The sequence below is a fragment of the Balaenoptera ricei genome, chromosome 16 (genome assembly GCF_028023285.1).
Source record: "Balaenoptera ricei isolate mBalRic1 chromosome 16, mBalRic1.hap2, whole genome shotgun sequence".
Taxonomy (NCBI): Eukaryota; Metazoa; Chordata; class Mammalia; order Artiodactyla; family Balaenopteridae; genus Balaenoptera; species Balaenoptera ricei.
The window spans coordinates 31,223,595-31,247,261 of NC_082654.1; the positions used below are offsets into that span (position 1 = coordinate 31,223,595).

Here is a 23,667-nt window from a genome sequence, read left to right on the forward strand (position 1 = left end):
AGGTGTTGGCAGGGATGCAGTCCTTTCTGGATGTTCTAGGGGAAAATCTGTTTACTTGCCTTTTCCAACTTCTAGAGGTTGCCCACATTCCTTGGTTCATAGTCCCCTTCCTCCATCTTCAAGGCTAGCAATGTTGTATCTCTCTGATCCTTCTTCCATAGTGATGTTTCCTTCTAATCACAGCTGGGAAAGGTTCTCTGCTTCTAAGGACCCATGTGATTATAGTGGAACTGCCTGGATAGCCTAGGATACTCTCCCCATTGCAAGGTCTTTAACTTAATCACACCAGCAAAGTCCCTTTTACTATGTCAGATAACATATCACTGTGGAGGACCTTGAGAATACAGATTGTACAAACCTTAGAGATAAAACATGAGTATAGTCTCCTAGATGTAATTTGGCTTGGTACAAGTTCTAATTATTAGATTCTTTCGGACATTCTCTATTTTTACTCTTCCTTTCTCTTCCATAGATCCCTCTTTTAGCTCCTCATCCTTGGGGTTTTGATTCTTATTTGCTATTTACCTTTGTTTCCAGGCTAGTGTGAGCACTCTTTGAGCCTCTGTTTATCTCTAAAGGAGACAAAGAATGTCTTTTTTTTTTTTTTTTTTTTTCAGATTTATTTTAGTCTCAGGACTTTTCTCTTTGGATTTGAATCAGAACCATTGTCCTTGTGGGCATCTGCTTCACCACTTTGGCTGAGTAGGTTCTTCCCTGAGCTGTTCCTGGATGAAAAATGGTTGATTGTTCTGTGTGCTCTATACTTATTCTGAGGTCCTACTTTACCCCAGATTTGTTCTTCTTGTGCTTTGTTGTCTTCCTTTTTATTTTAATAAATTAAAAAAAATTATTCATTTATTTATTTAGGCTGCGCCGGGTCTTAGTTGCAGCACTCAGGATCTTTGTTGTCGCGTGTGGGATCTTTTAGTTGCGGCATGCGGGCTTCTTAGTTGTGGTGTGTGGGCTTGTTAGTTGTAGCATGCGGACTCTTAGTTGCGGCATGCGTGCAGGATCTAGTTCCCTGACCAGGGATCAAACCTGGGCCCCCTGCACTGGGAGAGCGGAGTCTTACCCACTGGACCACCAGGGAAGTCCCTTTGTTGTCTTTTTCTTGTTCTCAGGCTTCCTTGGGTGGACGGTTTACCTCCTAATCCTCAGATTCTATGTTGCCTCATTCTGTGTTCTTTGAATTTTTTTTCTCTAAAATTATTCCTAACTATTTATAGCTCTGTCCTCTACTATTATCAGTCCATCTGACCTAGTCTGGTTTTCTCTCTTTTCAATAGGAGTCACCACATCTTTTCCTAGGGAATTATGATGTATATACAGTTGAGGCCAATTCCCATTTTATCTGGGAAGTCCTATGAACTGTAAAATACCTCGGACCCTCAGATTTTCATTTAAACCTGTCTGCTTCTGGCTCCCTTTCTGAGTATCCCTTCAGCTCATAGTATCTTTTTGGGGCCGAGGTTTTTGTTTCGTTTTGTTTTTAAATGAAGTTATAGAATAGATGGTGTGGGCTGTCATATTCTTGTTTGGAGGAAATTTCCTTTGGCTCTGCTTTATAATTTACCAAGGTAAAAATTAAACTGTAGATAACATAATGTCTTTGCCATGAGACTCTTTTTTGAAAACTTCATTGTGAAGTTTTTCAAATATAGAGAAAAGTTGAAAGATTGAAACAAATAACTCTCAGATTCAACACATGTCACCATTTGCCATATTTGCTTTATCTCTCTCTCTCTCTATATATATATATATTTTTTTAAAATTAATTAGTTACTTTATTGATTGATTGATTTTTGGCTGCGTTGGGTCTTCGTTGCTACGCGCAGGCTTTCTCTAGTTGCGGCGAGTGGGGGCTGCTCTTCATTGCAGTGCACAGGCTCCTCGTTGCGGTGGCTTCTCTTGTTGTGGAACATGGGCTCTAGGCACGCGGGCTCAGTAGTTGTGGCTCACGGGCTCTAGAGTGTAGGCTTAGTAGTTGTGGTGCACAGGCTTAGTTGCTCCGTGGCATGTGGGATCCTCCCGGGCCAGGGCTCAAACTGCACCACCAGGGAAGTCCTCTATATATTCATGCTTGCTTTTTCTTTTTTTTTTTTTGCCTGAACCACTGACATCATGATATTTTGTCCTTTAATACTTAAGCATGCATCTCCTAAGAATACGAATATTCTCCTAATAGTCACAGTATTGTTATCACATCTAAGAAGATTTACAAGAATTTCATATCAGCTAATATTCAGTTCATATTTAAATTCCCCAGTTGTCCTAAGAATGTATTTCATAGCTGCTTTTTTAAAAAACATAAACTTGGACTTCCCTGGTGGCGCAGTGGTTAAGAATCCACCCGCCAATGCAGGGGACACGGGTTTGAGCCCTGGTCCAGTAAGATCCCACACGCTGCAGAGCAACTAAGCCCGTGTGCCACAACTACTGAGGCTGCACTCTAGAGCCTGCGAGCCACAACTACTGAGCCTGTGTGCCACAATTACTGAAGCCCGCGCACCGAGAGCCCGTGCTCCACAACAAGAGAAGCCATAGCATTGAGAAGCCCACGCACTGCAACAAAAAGTAGCCGCCGCTCGCCGCAACTAGAGAAAGCCCACGTGCCGCAACTAGAGAAAGCCTGTGCACAGCAACAAAGACCCAATGCAGCCAAAATAAATAAATAAATAAATAAATAAATTTATTTAAAAAAATATAAAAAACATAAACTTGACATATATACACTACCAAATGTAAAATAGATAGCTAGTGGGAAGCAGCCGCATAGCACAGGGAGACCGGCTCGGTGCTTTGTGACTACCTAGAGAGGTGGGATAGGGAGAGTGGGAGGGAGACGCAAGAGGGAGGGGATATGGAGATATATGGATACATATAGCTGATTTACTTTGTTGTACAGCAGAAACTAACACACCATTGTAAAGCAATTATACTCCAATAAAGATGTAAAAAAACAAAACAAAACATAAACTGATCAAGGCTTATGTATTGCTTTTGATTATTATGTCACTTTTAATCTGGAATAATCACTACCCTTTATCTTCATGTCATTGATTTGTTGAAGCATTCAGGCCTATTGTGTTGTAGAATATTCCACATTTTAAATTTGTCTTACTGTTTTTTCAAGGTTATTTAACTTGTTCCTTTATCCCTTTCTATGTAGTTCCTATAAACCACAAGTTAGGTTTAGAGGCTTGATTAGATTCAGGTTAAGCATTTTTGGCAAAGATTCATAGGTGATGTTTGTATACATCATATTGCATCACATTAGGAGGCACAGAATGTAGATTGTCTTACTCTCAGTAATGCTAATTTTGCTACTTGCCACATGTCTCAATTATAAAGGTACATTTTCCCCTTTGCAAGTAGTAAGTAACCTGCAGGGCAATTACCTAATATAATGGTTTAGCATCCACTGATAATCCTGCTGGACAGTATAACTATATTGTGTATCACAAAACAGTGATTTTCTAATTATATTATTAATCTTTATTAGCTGACTTTCTTCTTTGGAGAAGAGCTTTCCTTCTCTCTCTTAGTCTCTTTTATTATGAGTCTCTGTAGGCTCGTGGATTTTTAGTTATTCAAAGTGTTAATCAATTTCAGTTGTTAATTTTGATATTCAAATTGTACCAAATTTGGCCTGTGATAGCCCTTGTAAGCTGCTTCCTGCTGTGTCTTTTTGACAGGACTCCATTAGTCTTTGAGTGTTTCCATCCTGGCATAAATGTCCCCAGCTTACTTTATACTTGCTCTGCCCTGGGCCTGGAATCAATTATTTTCTTCAAGGAGCCCTAGTTTCTTCCACTGACACTGGGTATACGTACTGATTGTTTCTTGGGTGTCATTGCTTCTAGGCTCTTTGAGGGCAAGGAAGTAGAATTAAAATTTTTTTAAAAAGAAATCATTAGTTCATATTAGTATTTCCAATTCAGATTTAACATTACAGAGCTTTTTCTTGACTTCTTTTACTTTATATTTATATAAATGTAAATTTTTACATTGCAAATTCCAGATTTTAATAGCATTTATATATGTTAGTTGCTTTATCCTACAATATAATAAATTAATTTCAAAATAATACAACTATTACTACTAACAATAAATGTCTGTAAATCTGTTGATGGAAGTTTAGGATTTCCTTACAGTTCCTTTTCCCTTGAATATATCTCACTAAGGTTGTATAGTCAGAATACAGTTTTCAAAAGTTAGGTGGAATAATTCCTTTCTCTGTGCTTATGTTATCATTTAAAGAAAAAATTATTATTTGGCTGTGCCAGATCTTAGTTATGACACGCGGGAACTTCATTGCGGCATGCGGGATCTTTAGTTGCAGCATGCGAGATCTTTAATTGCGGCACGCGAACTCTTAGTTTTGGCATGTGGGATCTAGTTCGCTGACCAGGGATTGAACCTGGCCCCCTGCATTGGGAGCATGGCGTCTTAGCCACTGGACCACCAGGGAAGTCCCTTTTTTTTATTTTTCAATTTGATATACAGATATATTTTTTGTTGTTGTTGTACAGGTTTAGGGTTTGCCTCTTTTCCTTTTGGATTTAATTTTATTTTTTGAACCTGTGGTATATTTATATGGTTCAAAAGTCAAAACTACACAAAAAGGTATATTTAGAGAAATTTCAGTCCTTTCCCTAACCATTTTCATTGTTTTCTGGTTTATTCTCTTAGTGTTTTCTTTGTGTTTCTTTTTGTAAAAACAAATTATTGTGTATATGTGTGTATATTTTTATTTCCTCTTCTTTCTTACACAAGTGCTCTATACACTGCTCTGTAACTTTTCTCACTCAACAGCAGATCCTGGAAATCACTCATATCAGTTTGTAAAGTGTTTCTTCCCTCCCTCCCTTCTCTCATTTTTAATGACTGCATAGTACTGTGTTGTATGGATGTATAAAAGTTTATTTAACCATCCTTCTATTAATAGATATTTCGGTTGTGTGTAATAGTTTGATTAATCTTATCCAAGTATGTTTTGTATTTCTGGAGTAATATCTTCAGGATAGATTTTCAGAAGTGAAATTTTTTGTTTAAAGGGTAAATGAAAATATAATTTTTTTAGATGCTGCCAAATTCTCTTTCATAGTGGTTGCATTATTTACACTTCTACTAGGACTGTATCAGGATACTTATCACAGGATTCCGGGTAATATACCAATAAGCTAAATTCCTCCTTGTCTGTTGTTACTCCATAGTAATTCTAAATGGTATTTTCTATACAGTGATTCTAAAATGTGATTTAGGGACCACTTGAAATTTGTAAGGATTTGGGGGTAGTTTTTGTCAAATATAAACATTACTACAAATGTCTGTTCTGGCTCATTTGAGAAAAATTATATATATACACACACATATGCCATATATGATTTTTAAAACTACAGTAGTGTCTTTTCATAGTTTTCCTGTTGGATTGTTGAGCTATCTTTTTGGTGGCAAGAGAAAGGAAACTATGAAATAGGGTATTTTGAGGATCTTTTGTTTTTCCAGAGTAATCTGCCAGTCAGATCATTTTAAGAACCACTGTCCTTATGACCTGAAAGAATTTTAGATTCTGCTAACCATTTGTTCTTGTTTTTCTTTTATATCCTGCCCAGGCTCCTGCTTATATTCGGGAATGTGCCAGATTGCACTATTTGGGTTCCAGAACGCAAGCATCAAAGGTAAGAATAGGAGATTGCTCTTAGCCCAAACAAGGAGAGAGCTAGTTAAGATTAGTGGAGTTTTAAAACAATGTATGAAATCAAAGTAAAGACATAAGAAAATAAAATGTGTTATAGTTGAAAAAAAGTCTGTAAATAGCAAATGTATTAAATATTTTTAGTTATGAAAGTACAGTTTTATGTAATACATTCTTCTTTCAAGTTTGGTGGTAAGGTAACAAACACTCTGAAATGTCTGAAAGACTTGAGACCTTATGAGCTTAGAAAGCAAATGTGTGATGCTTATTAACAAGATTACATGATTATTGAGTTTTAAAAGTGAGAAGTTTAAAAAACATCACAAGCACTTTTTGATGATTTTTTTTAGTCTGTCTTGATTAGAAACTTAAGCTGTCATCTTATGCTTCTTTTTCTGCTCCTGTTGGTTTCTACCTCTCATTCAGCAAATATTTGGTGTGACCAGGAAAACAGTATTTTATTTCAGCTAGTTTAACTGGAGTATGGTTTTTCTTAGAGAGTTGTTTTTGTTCCTCTACCACTGCTGTGTAGTTATCACATATTTTCATGTGAGCACCAGCCAAGAACCAGTGTACTTGGTCTCTAAGATGGGTCTGTCACTTTAGTATCTAGATGATTTTAAACTTATAGGTTAACTTCAATTTCTTCTTCAATGAAATGGGAATAATGATACTTTCACTGCTTAACTCATAGGATACCAGTGAGAATTACATGAGATTAAAAGATGCTCTGAAAACTGGACTATTATATAAATATAATTTTTGGTGACAATATTCTAAATGAATTTAGGTTTTCTGCGCAGGTCATGGGAGTGGGCTGTTGATATAGTCTATAATTGTAGGTTTCTCTTTATCTGATGATAGTATTTAGATTTTTCTTGTTCCTACATGTAAGAGTATACCATGTTTCCCACATCTCCCCTTTTTTTGTTCCAGTGTGGTGGGAATCTGGAAACAAAGCTGGCAGGATATATTAATTCACTTTTCTTTTAAATTTTCCATAGGATGATCTTGATCTGATAGCTTCGTGTCATACCAGCTCCTTCCAAGTGACAAGATCTCAGAAATGGAACCGGCGAGATTCCTGCCTTCATCAGGAGGAGACCCAGCAGCGTACGGGAGAGGCACTAAGAGAATTGTTCCAACATGTTCACAATATGCCAGAGTCGGCAAAGAAGAAACACCTTATCAGACAGGTGCCGAAGGCAGGGAGACAGTGACGGGGCTTTAGGAATGTGATTTTTGCTTGTAGAATCACTAGGGAATATTATTAAGAATTTCATTTAATTTTTGTCTCTTACTGGTCCAAGCTTTGGTTTAGCCAAGAAAGAGAACTTGTCTATGGAACCTCAGTGGTGATCTCTGTACTATTGCCCCACTAGAGAAAGGGGTGGAGGCTCTTGGATTTCCAGAGTAAACAGAAGGATCCAATGTGGTTAGTTTCTCTAATTTGGTCATGTATGATATTTAAACCCTTCATATTTTCTTGGCAAATAACTTAATCTTGCTGACTTTCAATTTTCTTGTTTGTAAAATGGTGATTGTAATGCCCATGTTTCATGGTTGTAAAGATTAGAAAGAATCTATGTAAAGTGGCTGCCATAGCAGAGAAAAAGTGGTAGTTCTTACTAGTGAGTTGTTTGCAGTTAGAAAACACTAAATCAAGGGCCTAGTGTGATACTAGAAATAGGAATTCTAGTGGCAGAGTTTGTTTTTTTTGGAGCTATGGGAGCAAAATTAGGTCTCTCATTTGCTATCTTGAGACTCAAAGTATAGCCTGAGTAAATATTGATGACTTGGTTAGTTTCTTTCTCAGGAAATTTATTTTGTCTCAGCCCCTCTTGAATTTTAGCTAAACAGGCAAGGTCAGCCTCTTGACTTCTTCTTTTTCTTTTTCTTTTTTTTAAAGGATACCTTTAATTTATTTTATTTTATTTTTTAGCTGTGTTGGGTCTTCATTTCCGTGCAAGGGCTTTCTCTAGTAGTGGCAAGCGGGGGCCACTCTTCATCGCGGGGCGCGGGCCTCTCACTATCGCGGCCTCTCTTGTTGCGGAGCACAGGTTCCAGACGCACAGGCTCAGTAGTTGTGGCTCACGGGCGTAGTCGCTCTGTGGCATGTGGGATCTTCCCAGACCAGGGCTCGAACCCGTGTCCCCTGCATTAGCAGGCAGATTCTCAACCACTGCGCCACCAGGGAAGCCCAGCCTCTTGACTTCTTATTCAACTGAGCCCTTCTTGAGGGATGTCTGTGTTTTTATTTATTTTTTTATACCTAACCTCAAGCATGGGGCCAGACAGAAACAAATGCTCAGAAATGTTGAACTGAGCTGTTCTTTACAATTGACAAAGTCCTTTAAGAGAAATTTTCTGTCACTCTCTTTGTTTTGTTTTTTTAATATTTATTTATTTATTTAGGCTGCACTGGGTCTTAGTTGCAGCATGCGGGCTTCTTAGTTGCAGCATGCATGCGGGATCTAGTTCCCCGACCAGGGATTGAACCTGGGCCTTCTGCATTGGGAGCACGGAGTCTTACCCACTGGACCACCAGGGAATTCCCTTTGTCACTCTCTTTGAAGTTACTTTGAGATCTAGCAAACTGTGCTATGACAGGAATTTTAGAGGGTGTTGGCCAAGTAGTATTACAGATTTAAAGCAGTGTAGTGATTTAATTCTTGGTAGAAACTAAGCCAGTAATTCAGGTAGGACAGGTGTAAATGACTTCCCTCATCAAGAACACTGAGGGTTAAAGATAATACCAAGGAAAAAACTAACATTAGTTTTGCTCTTTTTAGAAAAATAGGAAATTATAGAGAAGGATTAAAAGAAAATAAATCACTCATCCTACCAGTGTTTACATATTGGGTATTTCTTTCAGTCTTTTTCCTGTGGATATATTGGGTTGGACAAAAAAGTTCGTTGGCCAACTCAATATTTTGGAATAAATGAATAAAAAGTTCATTTTTCCATATGGAAAAACCTGAACGAACTTTTTGGCCAAGCCAATATTTTGACGTAGTTATGATCATACCATATACTTTCTTTTATTTCTCCCTTTTTCATTAAACATTACAGCCTAAGCATTTTCTCATGCATGCTTGCAAACTCCTCACATACATTTAAAATTTTGCCATTTATTTTTGAAGAAACTATACTTTTACTATTCTCTATGATTATATATAATTTATTCTCCATGATTATAAAAATAATGAGTACTCACTACAGAAACATTGAAACCTCCAGAAGAGTGTCAAGAAGAAATTAAAAATCACCTGTTATCATCCGGAGATAACCACTGATAACCACTGATAACATCTTGGAGTATTTCCTTCTTGTATTTCTTTCCATGAACATGTATTTCATTTTTTTTTTGTTTAATTGAGATCATATTCAGTTTTTAAAATACCCTACCCTTTTCATATAACATTATATCAGAGCATTTTCCATGTCATTAAAAGGCTGTAAACATTTTTAATGGTTGCATAATATTTTATTGTATATAACCTGATATATATACAGTTTGTCCTCTACTGGACATATTAGGGGAAATTAGGTCATTTTTGGAACTTCCCTGGTGTCACGGGGGTTAAGAATCCGCCTACCAGTGCAGGGGACACGGGTTCGATCCCTGGTCTGGGAGGATTCCACATGCCGCGGAGCAGCTAAGCCCGTGCGCCACAACTACTGAAGCCTGTGCACCTAGAGCCTGTGCTCCGCAGCAAGAGAAGCCACTGCAATGAGAAGCCTGTGAGCTGCAGCGAAGAGCAGCCCCTGCTCGCCACAATTAGAGAGAACCCGCGTGCAGCAACGAAGACCCAACACAGCCAAAAATAAATAAATTAAAAAAAAAAAGAAATTAGGTCATTTTTTAGTTTATACATATTTGTTCATAAGTATTCTCATTGCAGATTATTTCCTAGAAGAGGCGTGACCATAGGGTATGCGTTTTCTGGGGGGAGCTGTTACAGCTACTAGGTTTCTTTTCATATATAGGTCCATCCTTCTTTCCCCTCCTTTTTTTTTCCTCCCTAAAAATTGCTGAAGTTTGTTTGAATAAACTTTTAAATTTCAAACAATTTAGGTTTGGAGAAAAATTGCAAAGAAAGTACAGAATTCCCACATATCCTTCACCTAGTTCCTCCTAATGTTAATGTTGTCAGAACTAATAAATTAACATTAGTACATTACTAGTAACATTACAGACTTTATTCAGATTTTACCAGTTTTAACACTAATATCCTTTTTCTGTTCTAGGATCCAATACAGATAGCACATTGCATTTAAACACACATAAACCATCCTCTCTCTCTCTTTGCACTTTATTTGTGAAAGAAACCAGATTCTTTGTCTCCCACAGTCTGGATTTTGCTGATTGCATCCCTGTGGTATTACTTAAGATGTTTCTTAGTCCTCTGTATTTGCTATAAACTGGTAGTTAGATCTAATTCTAGAAGCTTGATCTGATTCCAATTTGATTGTTTTTGGGTGTGTATTATTTAATTTAATTTAATTTACCCTCAGGCTAATTTAATACATTTTGACTTCTTGGCATAATTTTTGCCTTTGTGATTTGCTTGCCAACCTACTAATCCATGTATGTACAGATTCACTTATTCTTGGGCTTTTCTAGGTATTTCCACTTAGCTATTGATTGTCACAGAATGCTACCTCTTGATGGGAGACTACTAACAAAATGTTCTTTATGTTTTCTTCTAGTTTAATAAGCATTCTGAGACCCAAACACCAGGACGAGAACCTTCTACCCTCCGGGTGCAGAAGAGGGCCCGTTCACGGTCCTTCAGTGGCCTTATTAAGGTAGGTACACTGTGCTGTCATTTTCAGCATTGATTGTGAGAAAATTTAACAGTCTGACTCTTCTTATGCATAAACAGTTTTATTCTGTTCTTTGGGATTCTATGAAGGCTTCACTTGTAAAGGGAAAAGAATAGAATTTGGAAAAGCTTTTATTTTTCAAAGCATTTTTCTGTGTTTCAGATCAGAGAAGGGGCTCTATGATTGGAGAAGTAAGGGATAAAAGAAATAAAGGTCCTTTTGTCTCTTCTGGGGCTGAGGACAGAGTCCTCATCCCTGAGTAGAGAATCTCTTTTGGTTCATGACCTGCTTTGTGCTACATACTTCATTGTGCAATTTGCTAAAATTATGGAAAAGTGAGAAAGTTGACAGAGACTGGAAATGGATTTTTCTAATAGGCTAGTGAGTTTTAGGTAACTCAAATTTTTGTGAGCTTAATATTTTGATCAGTTGTTTTGTTCTCTTCCTTTGTCTCAAATTCATTAAAAATCTTGTTTTTAAAACAAATTCAATATGTACTTCTGTGCTGTTGCTACCATTGCTGTCTGTAGGTTCAATTTACTTGAGTCTTCATTGATGATCTGAACTTGTAGTTAAGGGATATTGCCAGCAGGTGGCAGTAGATAGCTGATTACGGGGTTCAAATTTCCAGGCATAAACAAAGGCAAGGTCCTATCTAGTTAATGTGGAGAGAGATTAGCACTGTTCTGTGTTCTACAGGTTTTCTTTTTAAAATTGTTTAACATTATTAAAATTTATAAATCCAGCAACATTAAGGAGATCTTTGCTTAAAAGTTGTGCTCTTAAAAAAAAAAATACCTTGTAATATATATATATGTGTGTATTTTTTTTTAAACTGTAGTTGTTAGCAGTTGCAACTTTATCTTACTCTAATTTTGGTTGTAGTTATTATCATTAATAGCAGTTTAGAATTCACTCAATCCTATCCACTGGGGCCAATAGCCTTGGGACATTAGGTTTGTTTGACATCAAACAGAGTGAAAAGGCAACCCACAGAATGGGAGGAAATATTTGCAGAATATATATCTTATGAGCGGTTAATAGCCAGAATATAAAAATAACTCTTACAACAACAGCAAAGAAAATCAATCCATATTAAAAAATGGGCAGGGACTGCCCTGGCGGTCCAGTGGTTAAGACTCCACGCTTCCACTGCAAGGGACATGGGTTTGATCTCTGGTCAGGGAACTAACATCCCACATGCTGCACAGCATGGCCAAAAAGAAAAAAAAGAAAAGGCAAAGGATTTAAATAGGCATTTTTCTGAAGAAGATTAAAAAAACGCTCAATATCCCTTATCATTAAGGAACTGCAAATGAAAACCACAATGAGATAACAATTCACACTCACTAGGATGGCTATTATCAACAAAACAGAAAATAGCAAGGTAAGGATGTGGAGAAATTGGAACCCTTGTGTACTGTTGGTGGGAACGTAAAATGGTGCAACCACTATGGAAAACAGTATGGCGGTTCCTCAAAAACTAAAAATAGAACTACCATATGATCAAGCAATTCCAAGTAGGGATATGAACAGATATTTGTATACATGTTTGTAGTGGCATTATTTACAATCAAAAGGCGAAAGCCACTCAAGTGTTCGTTGATGGATAAATGGATAAACAAAATGTGGTATATATGAACAATGGAACAGTACTCAGCCTTAAAAAAGAAGGAAGTTCCAACACATGCTACAACATAGATTAAACTTGAAAACATCATGCTAAGTGAAATAAGCCAGTCACAAAAGAACAAATATTGTATTATTCCACTTATATGAGGTACCTACAGTAGTCAAATCCATAGAAACAAAGTAGAATGGTGGTTGTCAGGGACTAAGGATCTGGGGGGAATTGGGATTATTGTTTAATGGGTACAGAGTTTCTGTTTGGGAAGATGAAAAATTTCTGGGATGTGGTGTTGGTTGCACAACAATATGCTGTACTTTACACTACTGAACTGTACACCTGAAAATGGTTAAAATGATAAATTTTATGTTATGTATATTTTACCATAATTTTAAAAAATTCCCTTTGCTAGAACCCCAAAAGTGTATTCACCTGCTTAGACGTGGCAAGTAAAATGAGCATCCTTGGTTCATTTTACTTGGAAGTCTGTCATTCCCTCTGACTTCCTGTCATAGAGATGATTGGTAACAAGAAAAGTTACAGTCCAATAAGTGTTTCTCCGTGTGTTAGTCAAACATGTTTCTTTAACTGAAGTTAGATGGGTATAGTTTTCTCTTCATAGTGAGCTCTTCTGCAGTTGGTTCTACAAGTGTTGCTAATTATTGCTTGAAATGTAAAAATATAGTATCCTCTTGGCAGCTGCCCTCTTCTTTACTGAGAGAGCATTTAGAACTTTAGAGTTATAAAAAAGTTTATAATTGTATCAGGAGAAAACATTTTAGAAAAATAATTTTAAACACAATGTTAGCAAGTTTTTTAGGACAGAAGGGTAAACTGTTTTCATTATAAATGAAGAGACTTTCAAGCTAATCATAGATGAAGGTTTCTGCTCGATAGCAAAGGAGTAATGAAATGTCTGTTAAAAAATTCACTGGAGGGCTTCCCTGGTGGCGCAGTGGTTGAGAGTCTGCCTGCCAATGCAGGAGACACGGGTTCGAGCCTTGGTCTGGGAAGATCCCACATGCCGCGGAGCAACTAGGCCCGTGAGCCACAACTACTGAGCCTGCGCATCTGGAGCTTGTGCTCCGCAACAAGAGAGGCCGCGATAGTGAGAGGCCCGCGCACCGCAATGAAGAGTGGCCCCTGCTTGCCGCAACTAGAGAAAGCCCTCACACAGAAACGAAGACCCAACACAGCCATAAATAAATAAATAAATAAATAAATAATAAAAATAAAGGAATTTCTAAAAAAAAAAAAAAAAATTCACTGGAAGCTGAATTTTAGCTTTTATAGCTAGTCCTGTGGCTCCTGGTATCCCCAGTTCAGCTTATACTGAGGTGTTATCTGACTTCTGAAAGGAAGATGTACTGGCCTTATTTTTCCAGCACTTCTGTGTCTTAGCTATTTGATTTCTATCATGCTTTGATACTTTTTTTTTGGCTAGACTTTTTTTCCTCCAAAATTCGTCTCATGTAAATGATTTATTACAGAATATTCCTACTAATATTTATATTATAAAGTTTAATGTTCTAGTTTTGATATGTTCTTTTTTTTGGAATTCAAATTTATTCTCTAAGGAGAAAAAACAAAGATTTCTTCAAAGATGGTAGAATTGTCACTGTCAACTGTTACAGTAGGTTACATTAGCTTTTAAGCTGTTCAGAGATGAAAGGGCTTTTAGTCTTGCTCTGAATATCAGTATAGTCATGTGACCCTTTTAAGAAGGCCCGTACCCTTTTATGGCTATACTAGAAACTCTTAGAGAATTTCTCCAAATTTTCCAATCCTGTGTGAGGAGGACATGACAGGGAAGCAAAATCTTAGAGTGGACCCAGTGTAAGTGTCTTTTAGTGGGGAGAGGAGGAGGGGACTCTTAAAAGGTGCCAGAGACAATATGTCTTTAGGGAAAAAATTATACTGGTAGGTAACTGGTGTTTCTTTTAGGGCCTCAGAAGCACTGTAATTGGCCTGTATTAGTTGGTTTAAATCAACTATAAAGTTGTTTTTAACATTGCAGCCCTTTAATTGGTTTAAAGAGGAATAGTGATCACCTAAAGAAAGGCAGTGATCTCAGGTTTTTTAGTAACGTGCTTTGACCTCTCTTGTATAAGATGCCTGGGGTAATTTATCAAAGAGCTGAGATTTTTTTTAACCTAAGAAACTATAGTTTTGAAGACCAGTATAATTATAATATAGATATTGTAGATGTTTATAAATCAAATATTTTCTCTTCCTAAATCAGCGGAAGGTGCTGGGAAATCAGATGATGTCAGAAAAGAAAAACAAGTACCCTACTCCAGAATCTGTAGCCATTGATGAATTGAAGAGAACCAGCAAAGAAAATATGAATTTAGTAAGATACTATTCTTTGCACTTTCTCTTTGTATGTGTTCATTTGTAGAAAAGAAGAAAATTAATATACTGTCGTCTGTTTTACTGTGTTTCTTTGGGCCATATTCAACTATGCCTTTTCCCCAGTCTTTTCATTTATGCTGACTTCTTTCTGTAGGTTTTCATTGATTCATTCAACAAACATTTTGAGTTCAAGGAAGATATAGCCAGTCATAAGCAGAAATGACAAATGTAGTGAAATAGCTCCACACACAAAGTGCTGGAGGGAGCAGTTCTTACTGGGAGACCCCACAGGGTGGGTGACATTTGAGCCAGGCCTGCTCGGCACTGCAGTACGTGTGGAGTAGTCCTTCAAGTTTTCCTAGGAATGGTTACTTCATTAAGCCAGCAATAAAACAGTTAAGATTAATGAGATCTAAATACGTTGGTAAAACTCTTCATATTGAAATTGAACGAGTAAATAATTCCTCTGTTAGTAAAGTCTGTCTATAGGAATGACATTAGGACATTTAAACCACTATAAAATTTTCTTGTTACAGTTATTTTCTGGATCTCCATCTGTCATGATGACACCAACAAGACTGAAATGGTCTGAGGGGAAGAAAGAGGGGAAAAAAGGTACTAACTGTACTTATTCTGTGTGTCTTATGAATGTAGTTCCTTTCTGTATCTAGTCAATAGCATTTTTTGAATTCCTAGTGTGGTGTGGTTGTAGTCAGAAGAGATGTAAAAATTATAAGGCTGGGTCCTGCCCTTGAGTTCATTTAGCAGATGGTTATTGAGCAACTACTCAGCACTGTCCCAGGTGCTGAGGGGCAGAGCTGTGAACACAGACCCACACGGTCTCTGCATTCTTGGACAGATGGGACACGTGAGAAATATCTTAAGAATACTTGTTAAGCAAATTAAAAGCAAGTGTACACTAACTTGTGAAACCAAGTACAGGAGTGCTGAGAAGATGTTCAGTAAACATGGAATAGTTATGTTCCTTTTCTGCGCAGACTTTAGCTTTGTTTATTCAATAAAGCTTTCCAGATAAACAGCTCATGCTGAAGGACCCTGGAAATCATATCATACAACATGTTTTTGAGGATATTTAGGGTAAAAAGGATTATTTAGTGCTGGGACTGCTGATTGTCGGAGGCTCAGTTGGTGAAGTGCAGTGGCTTCTGTATTTCCTCTGAGGAAGCCATGTGGCTAACTGGAAAGGCCAGGGGATTTGTAGTTAGACCTAATTTGAGGCATCATTCCTCTGGCCTGGGAAAACCACTCATTCTCAGCCTACTTCTTCCTCCGCAAATGGGAATAATAGTTATATCTACTTCCCAGATTTCTTATGAGGCTCAATTGAAATTATGTTTTGGAAACACATTGTGATTGTTAAAGCATTAACAAGTAGTAGTAATTGTTACTGAAGAAAACTGGGTGAGGCTAGGTCTTGTTTTATAAGGCTTGTGTTGCAGATGAAGCGATCTCTGGTCTGATATGCTCATTTTACCAGAGATATGAGCATAATTACTATTTGAGACATCAGCAATAGAAGGGGAACACAAGCCCAGTCCTTATAGATAAATCTTTATTATTTTCTAGGAAGTTAGATTTCAGTATGGTCTTCTTACTTATCCTTGAATGAATTATCTGAACTCTCTTTTCTTTCCTTGTTGCCTTTGGCTTCTAGGCTGGGCTGTCTGATTGAGGCAAGTTTGGTGTTTGGATTCTGTGTGTCTAAATATTTCTACCTGTATCTTCATAAGTCAAAACCAAGCATAAGTTATTTTTATTATTTTTATTTTTGGCTGCATTGGGTGTTCGTTGCAGTGCGCAGCGGGCTTCTCATTGCGGTGGCTTCTCTTGTTGCGGAGCGTGGGCTCTAGGCACATGGGCTTAGTAGTTGTGGCGCACGGGCTTAGTTGCTCCGTGGCATGTGGGATCTTCCCGGACCAGGGCTCAAATCTGTGTCTCCTGCATTGGCAGGCAGATTCTTAACCACTGAACCACCAGGGAAGTCCCAGCATAAGTTATTTTTGAAGGATGCATTGTTTGTATCAGTTACACATTTTCTTGCTTTCATTTTTGAAGATAATCAAGAAATGTCTTTCTGTGTTGACAGCTCTACTTTTGGAAGAAAGAAATGCGTTAAAAAAATAAGTCAGGACTTCCCTGGTGGTGCAGTGGTTGAGAATCCGTCTGCCAATGCAGGGAACACGGGCTTGAGCCCTGGTCTGGGAAGATCCCACATGCCGCGGAGCAACTAAGCCCTTGCGCCACAACTACTGAGCCTGCGTGCTAGAGCCCATGAGCCACAACTACTGAGCCTGCATGCCACAACTACTGAGCCCGAGAGCCTAGAGCCCATGCTCTGCAACAAGTCACCGCAATGAGAAGCCTGCACACGGCAACGAAGAGTAGCCGCTGCTTGCTTGCAACTAGAGAAAGCCCGCGCGCAGCAACAAAGACCCAACGCAGCCAAAAAAAAAAAAAAAAAAAAGTCAGTTTAATATTTTACCAAGAAGTTTTAGAGCAGGGATTCTTCCTGTTAACTGTGGACTTCCTAAGGGCTCTAATAAAGTTCCTGGTATTGTTGATGGAATTTTATGTGTAGGTGCATATGTACATTTTTCTGGAGGAGAGATTATATAGTTTTTATAAGATTCTTAAAAATGTTAGTGATTCAGAAAAGTGGAGGCCCACAGATAATGAATGACCTCCCACGGGATTAAGTAGTGGCATTTTCACATTACCCTCTCCCTGCTCACTTCCTCTAATTGGGAACACCTGTGGCTGTCATGACTTCACACTATTCTCCTTCTCCTCCTTCCTCTAATTTTTTCCATCTCTGCAGTGCTTTACTATCGTCTGCCTCCCCCTCCACCTCTTCATGTTTTTCAGTGCTCTGTCTTAAACTCTCTGCTTGTTCCTGCTCTTGCTTTTCCCCCTCTTAGCAGTTTGGTCTCCTTCTGCAGCTCAGTTCTGTTCTCTGTTTGATACCTGCTCCCAAGCCTGCACCTCCAGATCTGAACTCTGTTCAGTCTCCAAGCCCACAGATCCAAGTGCCTGCCATCTATTTGTTTTACATAAAGAATACAAGCCAAGATTTTTTTGATGGTGATTTTATAAAAGGAACAAGTATTTTTTTAAAAATTTATTTATTTTATTTATTTATTTTTGGCTGTGTTGGGTCTTCCTTGCTGTGCACGGGCTTTCTCTAATGGCGGCAAGCGGGGGCTACTCTTTGTTGTGGTGCGTGGGCTTCTCATTGTGGTGGCTTCTCTTGTTGCAGAGCACGGGCTCTAGGCATGCGGGCTTCAGTAGTTGCAGTATGTGGGCTCAGTAGTTATGGCTCATGGGCTCTAGAGCGCAGGCTCAGTAGTTGTGGTTAGTTGCTCCGCGGCATGTGGGATCTTCCCGGACCAGGGATCGAACCCGTGTCCCCTGCATTGGCAGGCGGATTCTCAACCACTGCGCCACCAGGGAAGCCCAGGAACAAGTATTTTTTGAAGATAATGCAATTTTATTATCATCGATAGTGTCCTCCCAAAGACATTTATTTCTCATGGGGTTTCTCAATTGGCACTATTGACATTTTAGGTCAGATAATTCTTATGATATTTAGCATCCCTGGTCTCTACCCACTAGATGCCAGTAGCACCCTTCCCCCAGTTGTGACAACCAAAATGCCTCCAGACATTGCCAAATGTCCCCTTCATGGGAGGGGGCAAAATCACTCCCTGATGAGAACCGCTGATTCAGCACCTACTTATTTATGGGCATTATTTTCAGCAGTCAGAATCTTACCCATTGTTCAAAGCCCAGCCTAAACCCTACCTCCTCTTCAAAACCTTCTTTGGCTAACCCAGACAGATATACCTTTTCCTTTGGACTCTTATTGACATTGCTAAAATGTTGACATTTAATGTGATTTATCATAAATATTTGCTTCACATGTATTGTCTTATCTCTGTAGCTAGTTTCTCTTCTGGAAGACAAAGACCAGACTTAATATATTCATGGCCCCCGTCTTCTTCTCTTCCCCCCAGTAATGACTGCCTTGCATCTAGTAGGCATTTAGTAAACATTCGCCGGTGAGAGGTGTAGTGGTGGTAAGAACATGAGCTTTGCATTCAGTTAGGCTTGCGTTCAGTTCCCAGCCTTTTTTTTTTAATTAAAAAAATTTTTTTAAATTAATTTATTTATTTGTTTTTATTTTTGGCTGTGTTGGGTCTTCGTTGCTGTGTGCGGGCTTTCTCTAGCTGCAGCGAGCGGGGGCTATTCTTCATTGTGGTGCGTGGGCCTCTCATCATAGTGGCTTCTCTTGTTGCAGAGCACGGGCTCTAGGCACACGGGCTTCAGTAGTTGTGGCACGTGGGCTCAGTAGTTGTGGCTTGCGGGCTCTAGAGCACAGGCTTAGTAGTTGTGGCGCACGGGCTTAGTTGCTCCGCGGCATGTGGGATCTTCCCGGACCAAGGCTCGAACCCGTGTCGCCTGCGTTGGCAGGTGGATTCTTAACCTCAGTTCCCAGCCTTAATAGCTGTATATCTTAGGGCAAGTTTATTTGTGTAGGCTTCACATTCTTCACCTGTAAAATAGCAAGGGCATTACCTCATGCCCAGGTTGTGAGGGTAAATGAGACAATATACATAAAGAACTCAGAGCAACACCTGGCACAAAATATGCACTTAGTAAAGGTAGCTGTTACTGCCATTAAGATGATTTAATGAACTGAGATTAGAGCAAGAGGACAAAGTGATGTTTACTTGGTAGAGAGTAAGCAATTCTCCCTCAGTTTATAGAAAATAATAAGTATAGATTTCTCTAGCTTTTGGGTGGAATGTTTGCAAAAATAAATATTTATAAATGTGTTTAATGCTCCTTTTTCTCTTTCAGCCTAGGATTCCTCTGAAGGATCCAGAGGTTTCCTGTTGTCCACCCAGAATTTTCTCTTTTGTGGGCCAGGTGCCATTACCACTCACAGAGAAGCTTGGACTTGCAGCTTGCTTGCTGCATGTTGAATTGTGAAAGCCAACTAATCCTGTGACTTGACTGACGCCTCTTACCCCACTCAGTGGGTGACATCTACAGACTCTGCCTGCTGAACCAGTGCTAGCGACTCTCTCTCTCTCTTTTAAAAAAAATGTTATGGGGAAACCACTAACCAGCCAAATCAGCCTAGACAGCACAGTAGATGAGTAGAACCAGGCAGACTCCTGTGCTCATTCCACGTATTTGTTTAGGCAGATTCGATTTTTAAAACATTTGAAATCTGTGCTCAACTGCCAGTGATGTTTTTAAAAAGTGCTGTCAATCCTGGTGGATTGATGTTATTTTTAACTGATAGCTTGGGCTTTTCTCTATTTTGATAGTTTTGGGGGATATTTTGGTTATTGTTTCTTGTTTATTTGTTGTTTGTGTATTTTAAAAGGTAAAAAATCAAAGTGGGCTCTAAGCCAGATGTCTTTCCTCTCTTTTTCACCTTAAGCTTTGGGAAAGCTCTTTATCTTATGAGGCTTTACTCCTCAATACCTATTTGTGTCCAAAGAATTTATAGCTTTCCTGGAAATTTTTTATTATTTCTTGGGCCTGAGATTGTAGGTATTTGACCTGCAGTATCAAAAAAGGAGAATTCAGAATGATACAATATTTAAACAAATAATGTTAAACTGTGGCCCTTCTTCCCTCCCTCCATCCTCTCTCCTTTCCTCTCTTCCCCTTTCCTCAGTGATGTCAAAATGGTTGTGTGGTTGCTGAACTCCTTTCCTTCATTCAGTTTCCTCTTGCCTAAACATCTCTGGTGCCAGTGTGGTGCCAGTACTTCTGTGACAAATCACTGGGACTCAGGGAATGTCACCAACAGCTCACTTGAGGCTTGCTGAAACTCCTGTATGTAGTGGAAGCTCTGGAGGGGGACTAGGATGGGGCTGGCTTTATGGCCAGGACAACTCTTGATGGGTGGGATTATATTGCATCCTTCTAAGGGATCAGGTGTGCAGGCTGGACCGTCTCCTGAGAGCCAGCTGGAGTCAGAGGGAGGAAGTGAGCATCAGTCTCCACGGGGCTGAGAGATTTAAAGGAGAGAATGCCCTTATTTGGAAGCAGTTGTGGTTTATCACCCATGTTCAAGGGCGGCTGCTGGCCCACCCCTCTCCTTGTCACGATGGGCATGGGGAGCAGTTTGGAGATGGGCTGGAGCTTTGACTGGGTTGGGATGTTCACATGTGTCTGAGGTGAGCAGTGGGATGGCTCTGATCTAGTATGGGAACTCACTGCCCAGAGCGCAGCAGGGGCAGGTGGGAGTGTTAGTCTGTGCCTGCTCTGTTAGGTGTGTAACCTTTCTCACCCTGTGTGCCGGAACTGAGTCAGGCCTCAGCGGTGAGGTAGGGGGGCAGTTGCCCAGCAAACCATGACTTGCTGACCTATTTTTAAACAGTTGAAATGCTGTGTTGTTGCTGAAACAAAAGATGACTCTGGGGAGCACAGTTTGGTTTTGCATCCGGATGTCAGTCCTGGCTTCCATATTTTCTGTTTCTTCTGCTGCTGTAACAGCAGTAGTAGAGAAAAATGTAAAATGTGGCTGTCCAACTTGATAGATTGTGAACAATAGATGGTTAGGAGTATAAAACTGCTCAGAAGCCCCTTTCTCTAGAGCAGTTTTATATCATTCTTAAAAATACTTATTTGCAAGTTCCTTTGTGGAGGATTCTTCTATTTGACTTTTTTGTTATAAAATTCCTTGCACCAGCTGTCAGTGAGTTCAAACAGAGACCCCTTTTGGTATGACCAGGCTAAAGTGTGTTCTCCCTTAACTTGATACTTGCTTTCTTTATTTGTCTAAGTGCCTCATTCCGTAGTGGTGTGGTCTGTTAAACATGGTCTGGCATAGGTGGAGAGAGCAGAGCAGTGACCTGATACCTCCTTGTCATCGAGTTTGTTCTGTGGTTCTATTTAAGGGAGGTAGCTGAGATTTAAGAGACTTTCTTTGGTTGAATGCAACTGGTAATCCAGGCTCGTGTTCCGGGGCTGGGGTGGTGAGAGATGTCTGTCACATGCTTTTATATAGCTTGCCCCCTTGGGCAGTTTATTTGTGTGTTTGGGTATGTGTATTTCATTAAAGTATTTATTAAATATGATTTCCCTTGCTGTAAGGGTATGATAGGTCTTTTCCTTCTTTTTTCTTTTTTAACAGAAGCTGTGAACTAGTTGGAATCCAAATTTGAGAAATAAACAGCGTAACCTTCTGCCTTGTAATATATAACTGTTCTAATCCTGTGGAATCTTTGCAAAAACAAAAACCCTTTAGCATTTGCTACAGAAGGGTACTGTTGCCCTTCTGACTTGGTGGGCAGATATTTTTGAGCCAGTATTTAACAATTTTTAAAATCTATAATATTTTAAAAATCTGTATTCTATGTTTATTTTTTGTGTTGGAACAATCTCTTTGGAAATGCCTCTTGTTGCTTTTAAAATTTCATTTCTTTCTGGGGTCAATTGCAATGGGTTTTGATGTGATATCAATATGGGGCAGTGTATTTATGCCAGAGGGCTCAAGCATAAAAAATGCAGACCACTTCCTTGATTCAGATCTGTACTGGGTGAGCTATACTGGTTGAATCAGTGAAAACCATGGGCACTGGAGTTTCTAACCTTTTACAATGGTGGACTTTTGCACTGGGGCCAATGAATCTGGTTTGAAAGACTCCATTGCAGCAGTGAAAGAGGATTAAGTGATACTGATTGTACCTGAGTGCCAAAACATATTAAAGGAGGTGGTATCTAATGAATCATAACTGAATCCGCAGTTGATCCTCCACAAGCTCATTACCCTGAATGTCTTTCCAGAGTTAGGAATGACGAGGGGGTACCCTTGGGAAATGGAGTAGTATAGGGTTAACTGCGCTGACCACTGGGTGTTCCAGAGGTGGCTGTTTTGCTGGCTTGTAAGAAAGCCAGTGGTTCCAGAGTGTCAGAGCAGGGCTGTTCTCTCCTCTGGAACAGCAGTGTTTCTGTTCAGCTTTTCTCACAGAAACCTATGTTAGGATACGGTTTAAAACACTGCCTTCTAGGAGAACCTGTGGTCCCAGAGTGACTAGCTGTGTGACCATGCATAACTGGGGAAACCATCTTAGGAATGACTTCTCTAGACTTTATCTGCTTCCTCATACAGGGCCTCACACAGATGCTTGAAACTGACGGCTCTCATTCTGAAGTCTTTTCTAAGTAGAACTCCTTTCCCCAGGAGAGAGCCTCGTCCCTGCCCTCCTGCATCTGGAAGCCTTGGTACTGAAGACAGGACCTTGATCCAAACTGGATGCTAGCAATTGGCAGGATTGCTCTAGAATTTGGGGAAGATTTGGGTTTCTAAGATGCACAAGCTTTTCAGACCAGTGGTAATTAATCCAATCTAAAACTCACTATAGGAGAGCTGGCTTTCCTAGACAGGTAATACTGAACTCTTTCCACAGGTGGAGAGTGGATGGGTGGGCTAGCAAGGAGGTGGAGTAAGTACTTAATAGCCTGAGTGCTTGGGTTACCATGGAAACTGGAGTGTGCGTGGCCATAGCAGGTGCTAAAGAGCCATTGAGCACTCCCCCAGACATGTTTGGGGACCAGCAGAACTGTTTGGGAAAAACACCCCTGCCCCAGGGTCCTTTCTTCATAGCAAGGATTGCCTTTTCGCTCTCCCCAAGCCTGCTTAACAAGAGACACAAGGTTTCTTAACTGTCTAACCATTTTTTATTTTTCATTCTTATTCAACTATATCATATATATATATTTATATATATATGTAACTGTAAAGAAACATATGCATTGTTTTTCTTTTATATTCATGTAATATTCTGAAATTAAATTTCTTTTGTTTCATATCTATAGGCTTTGACTGGTCTCTTAATTCACATTTGACTGATGGATTATTATTTTTTAATAAAGTTATTTATTTTATTTTATTTATTTTTGGCTGCGTTGGGTGTTTGTTGCTGCGTGTGGGCTTTCTCTAGCTGCGGCGAGCGGGGGCTACTCTACGTTGCAGTGCGCGGGCATCTCATTGCGGTGGCTTCTCTTGTTGCGGAGCATGGGCTCTAGGTGCGCAGGCTTCAGTAGTTGTGGCACACAGGCTTAGTTGTTCCGCGGCATGTGGGATCTTCCGGGACCAGGGCTCAAACCCGTG

General features: G+C 39.4%; 1 protein-coding gene across 4 annotated transcripts in view; it reads left to right on the plus strand.

The window, feature by feature from the left end:
- Nucleotides 1–23,302, plus strand: part of ARHGAP19 (Rho GTPase activating protein 19) — a 55,760-nt gene extending 32,458 nt beyond the window's left edge. For 3 of the 4 annotated variants that reach the window (XM_059900992.1, XM_059900995.1, XM_059900994.1), the window contains 7 exons: nucleotides 5,616–5,681; nucleotides 6,703–6,894; nucleotides 10,412–10,510; nucleotides 14,398–14,508; nucleotides 15,047–15,125; nucleotides 16,186–16,204; nucleotides 19,392–23,302. In XM_059900992.1, coding sequence (XP_059756975.1) covers nucleotides 5,616–5,681; nucleotides 6,703–6,894; nucleotides 10,412–10,510; nucleotides 14,398–14,508; nucleotides 15,047–15,125; nucleotides 16,186–16,199 — 561 coding nt within the window. In that variant the 3' untranslated portion in view covers nucleotides 16,200–16,204; nucleotides 19,392–23,302. The remainder of the gene's footprint in view (nucleotides 1–5,615; nucleotides 5,682–6,702; nucleotides 6,895–10,411; nucleotides 10,511–14,397; nucleotides 14,509–15,046; nucleotides 15,126–16,185; nucleotides 16,205–19,391) is intronic. The other variant, XM_059900993.1, reaches the window with a different exon arrangement.
- The last annotated feature ends 365 nt before the right edge of the window (nucleotides 23,303–23,667 follow it).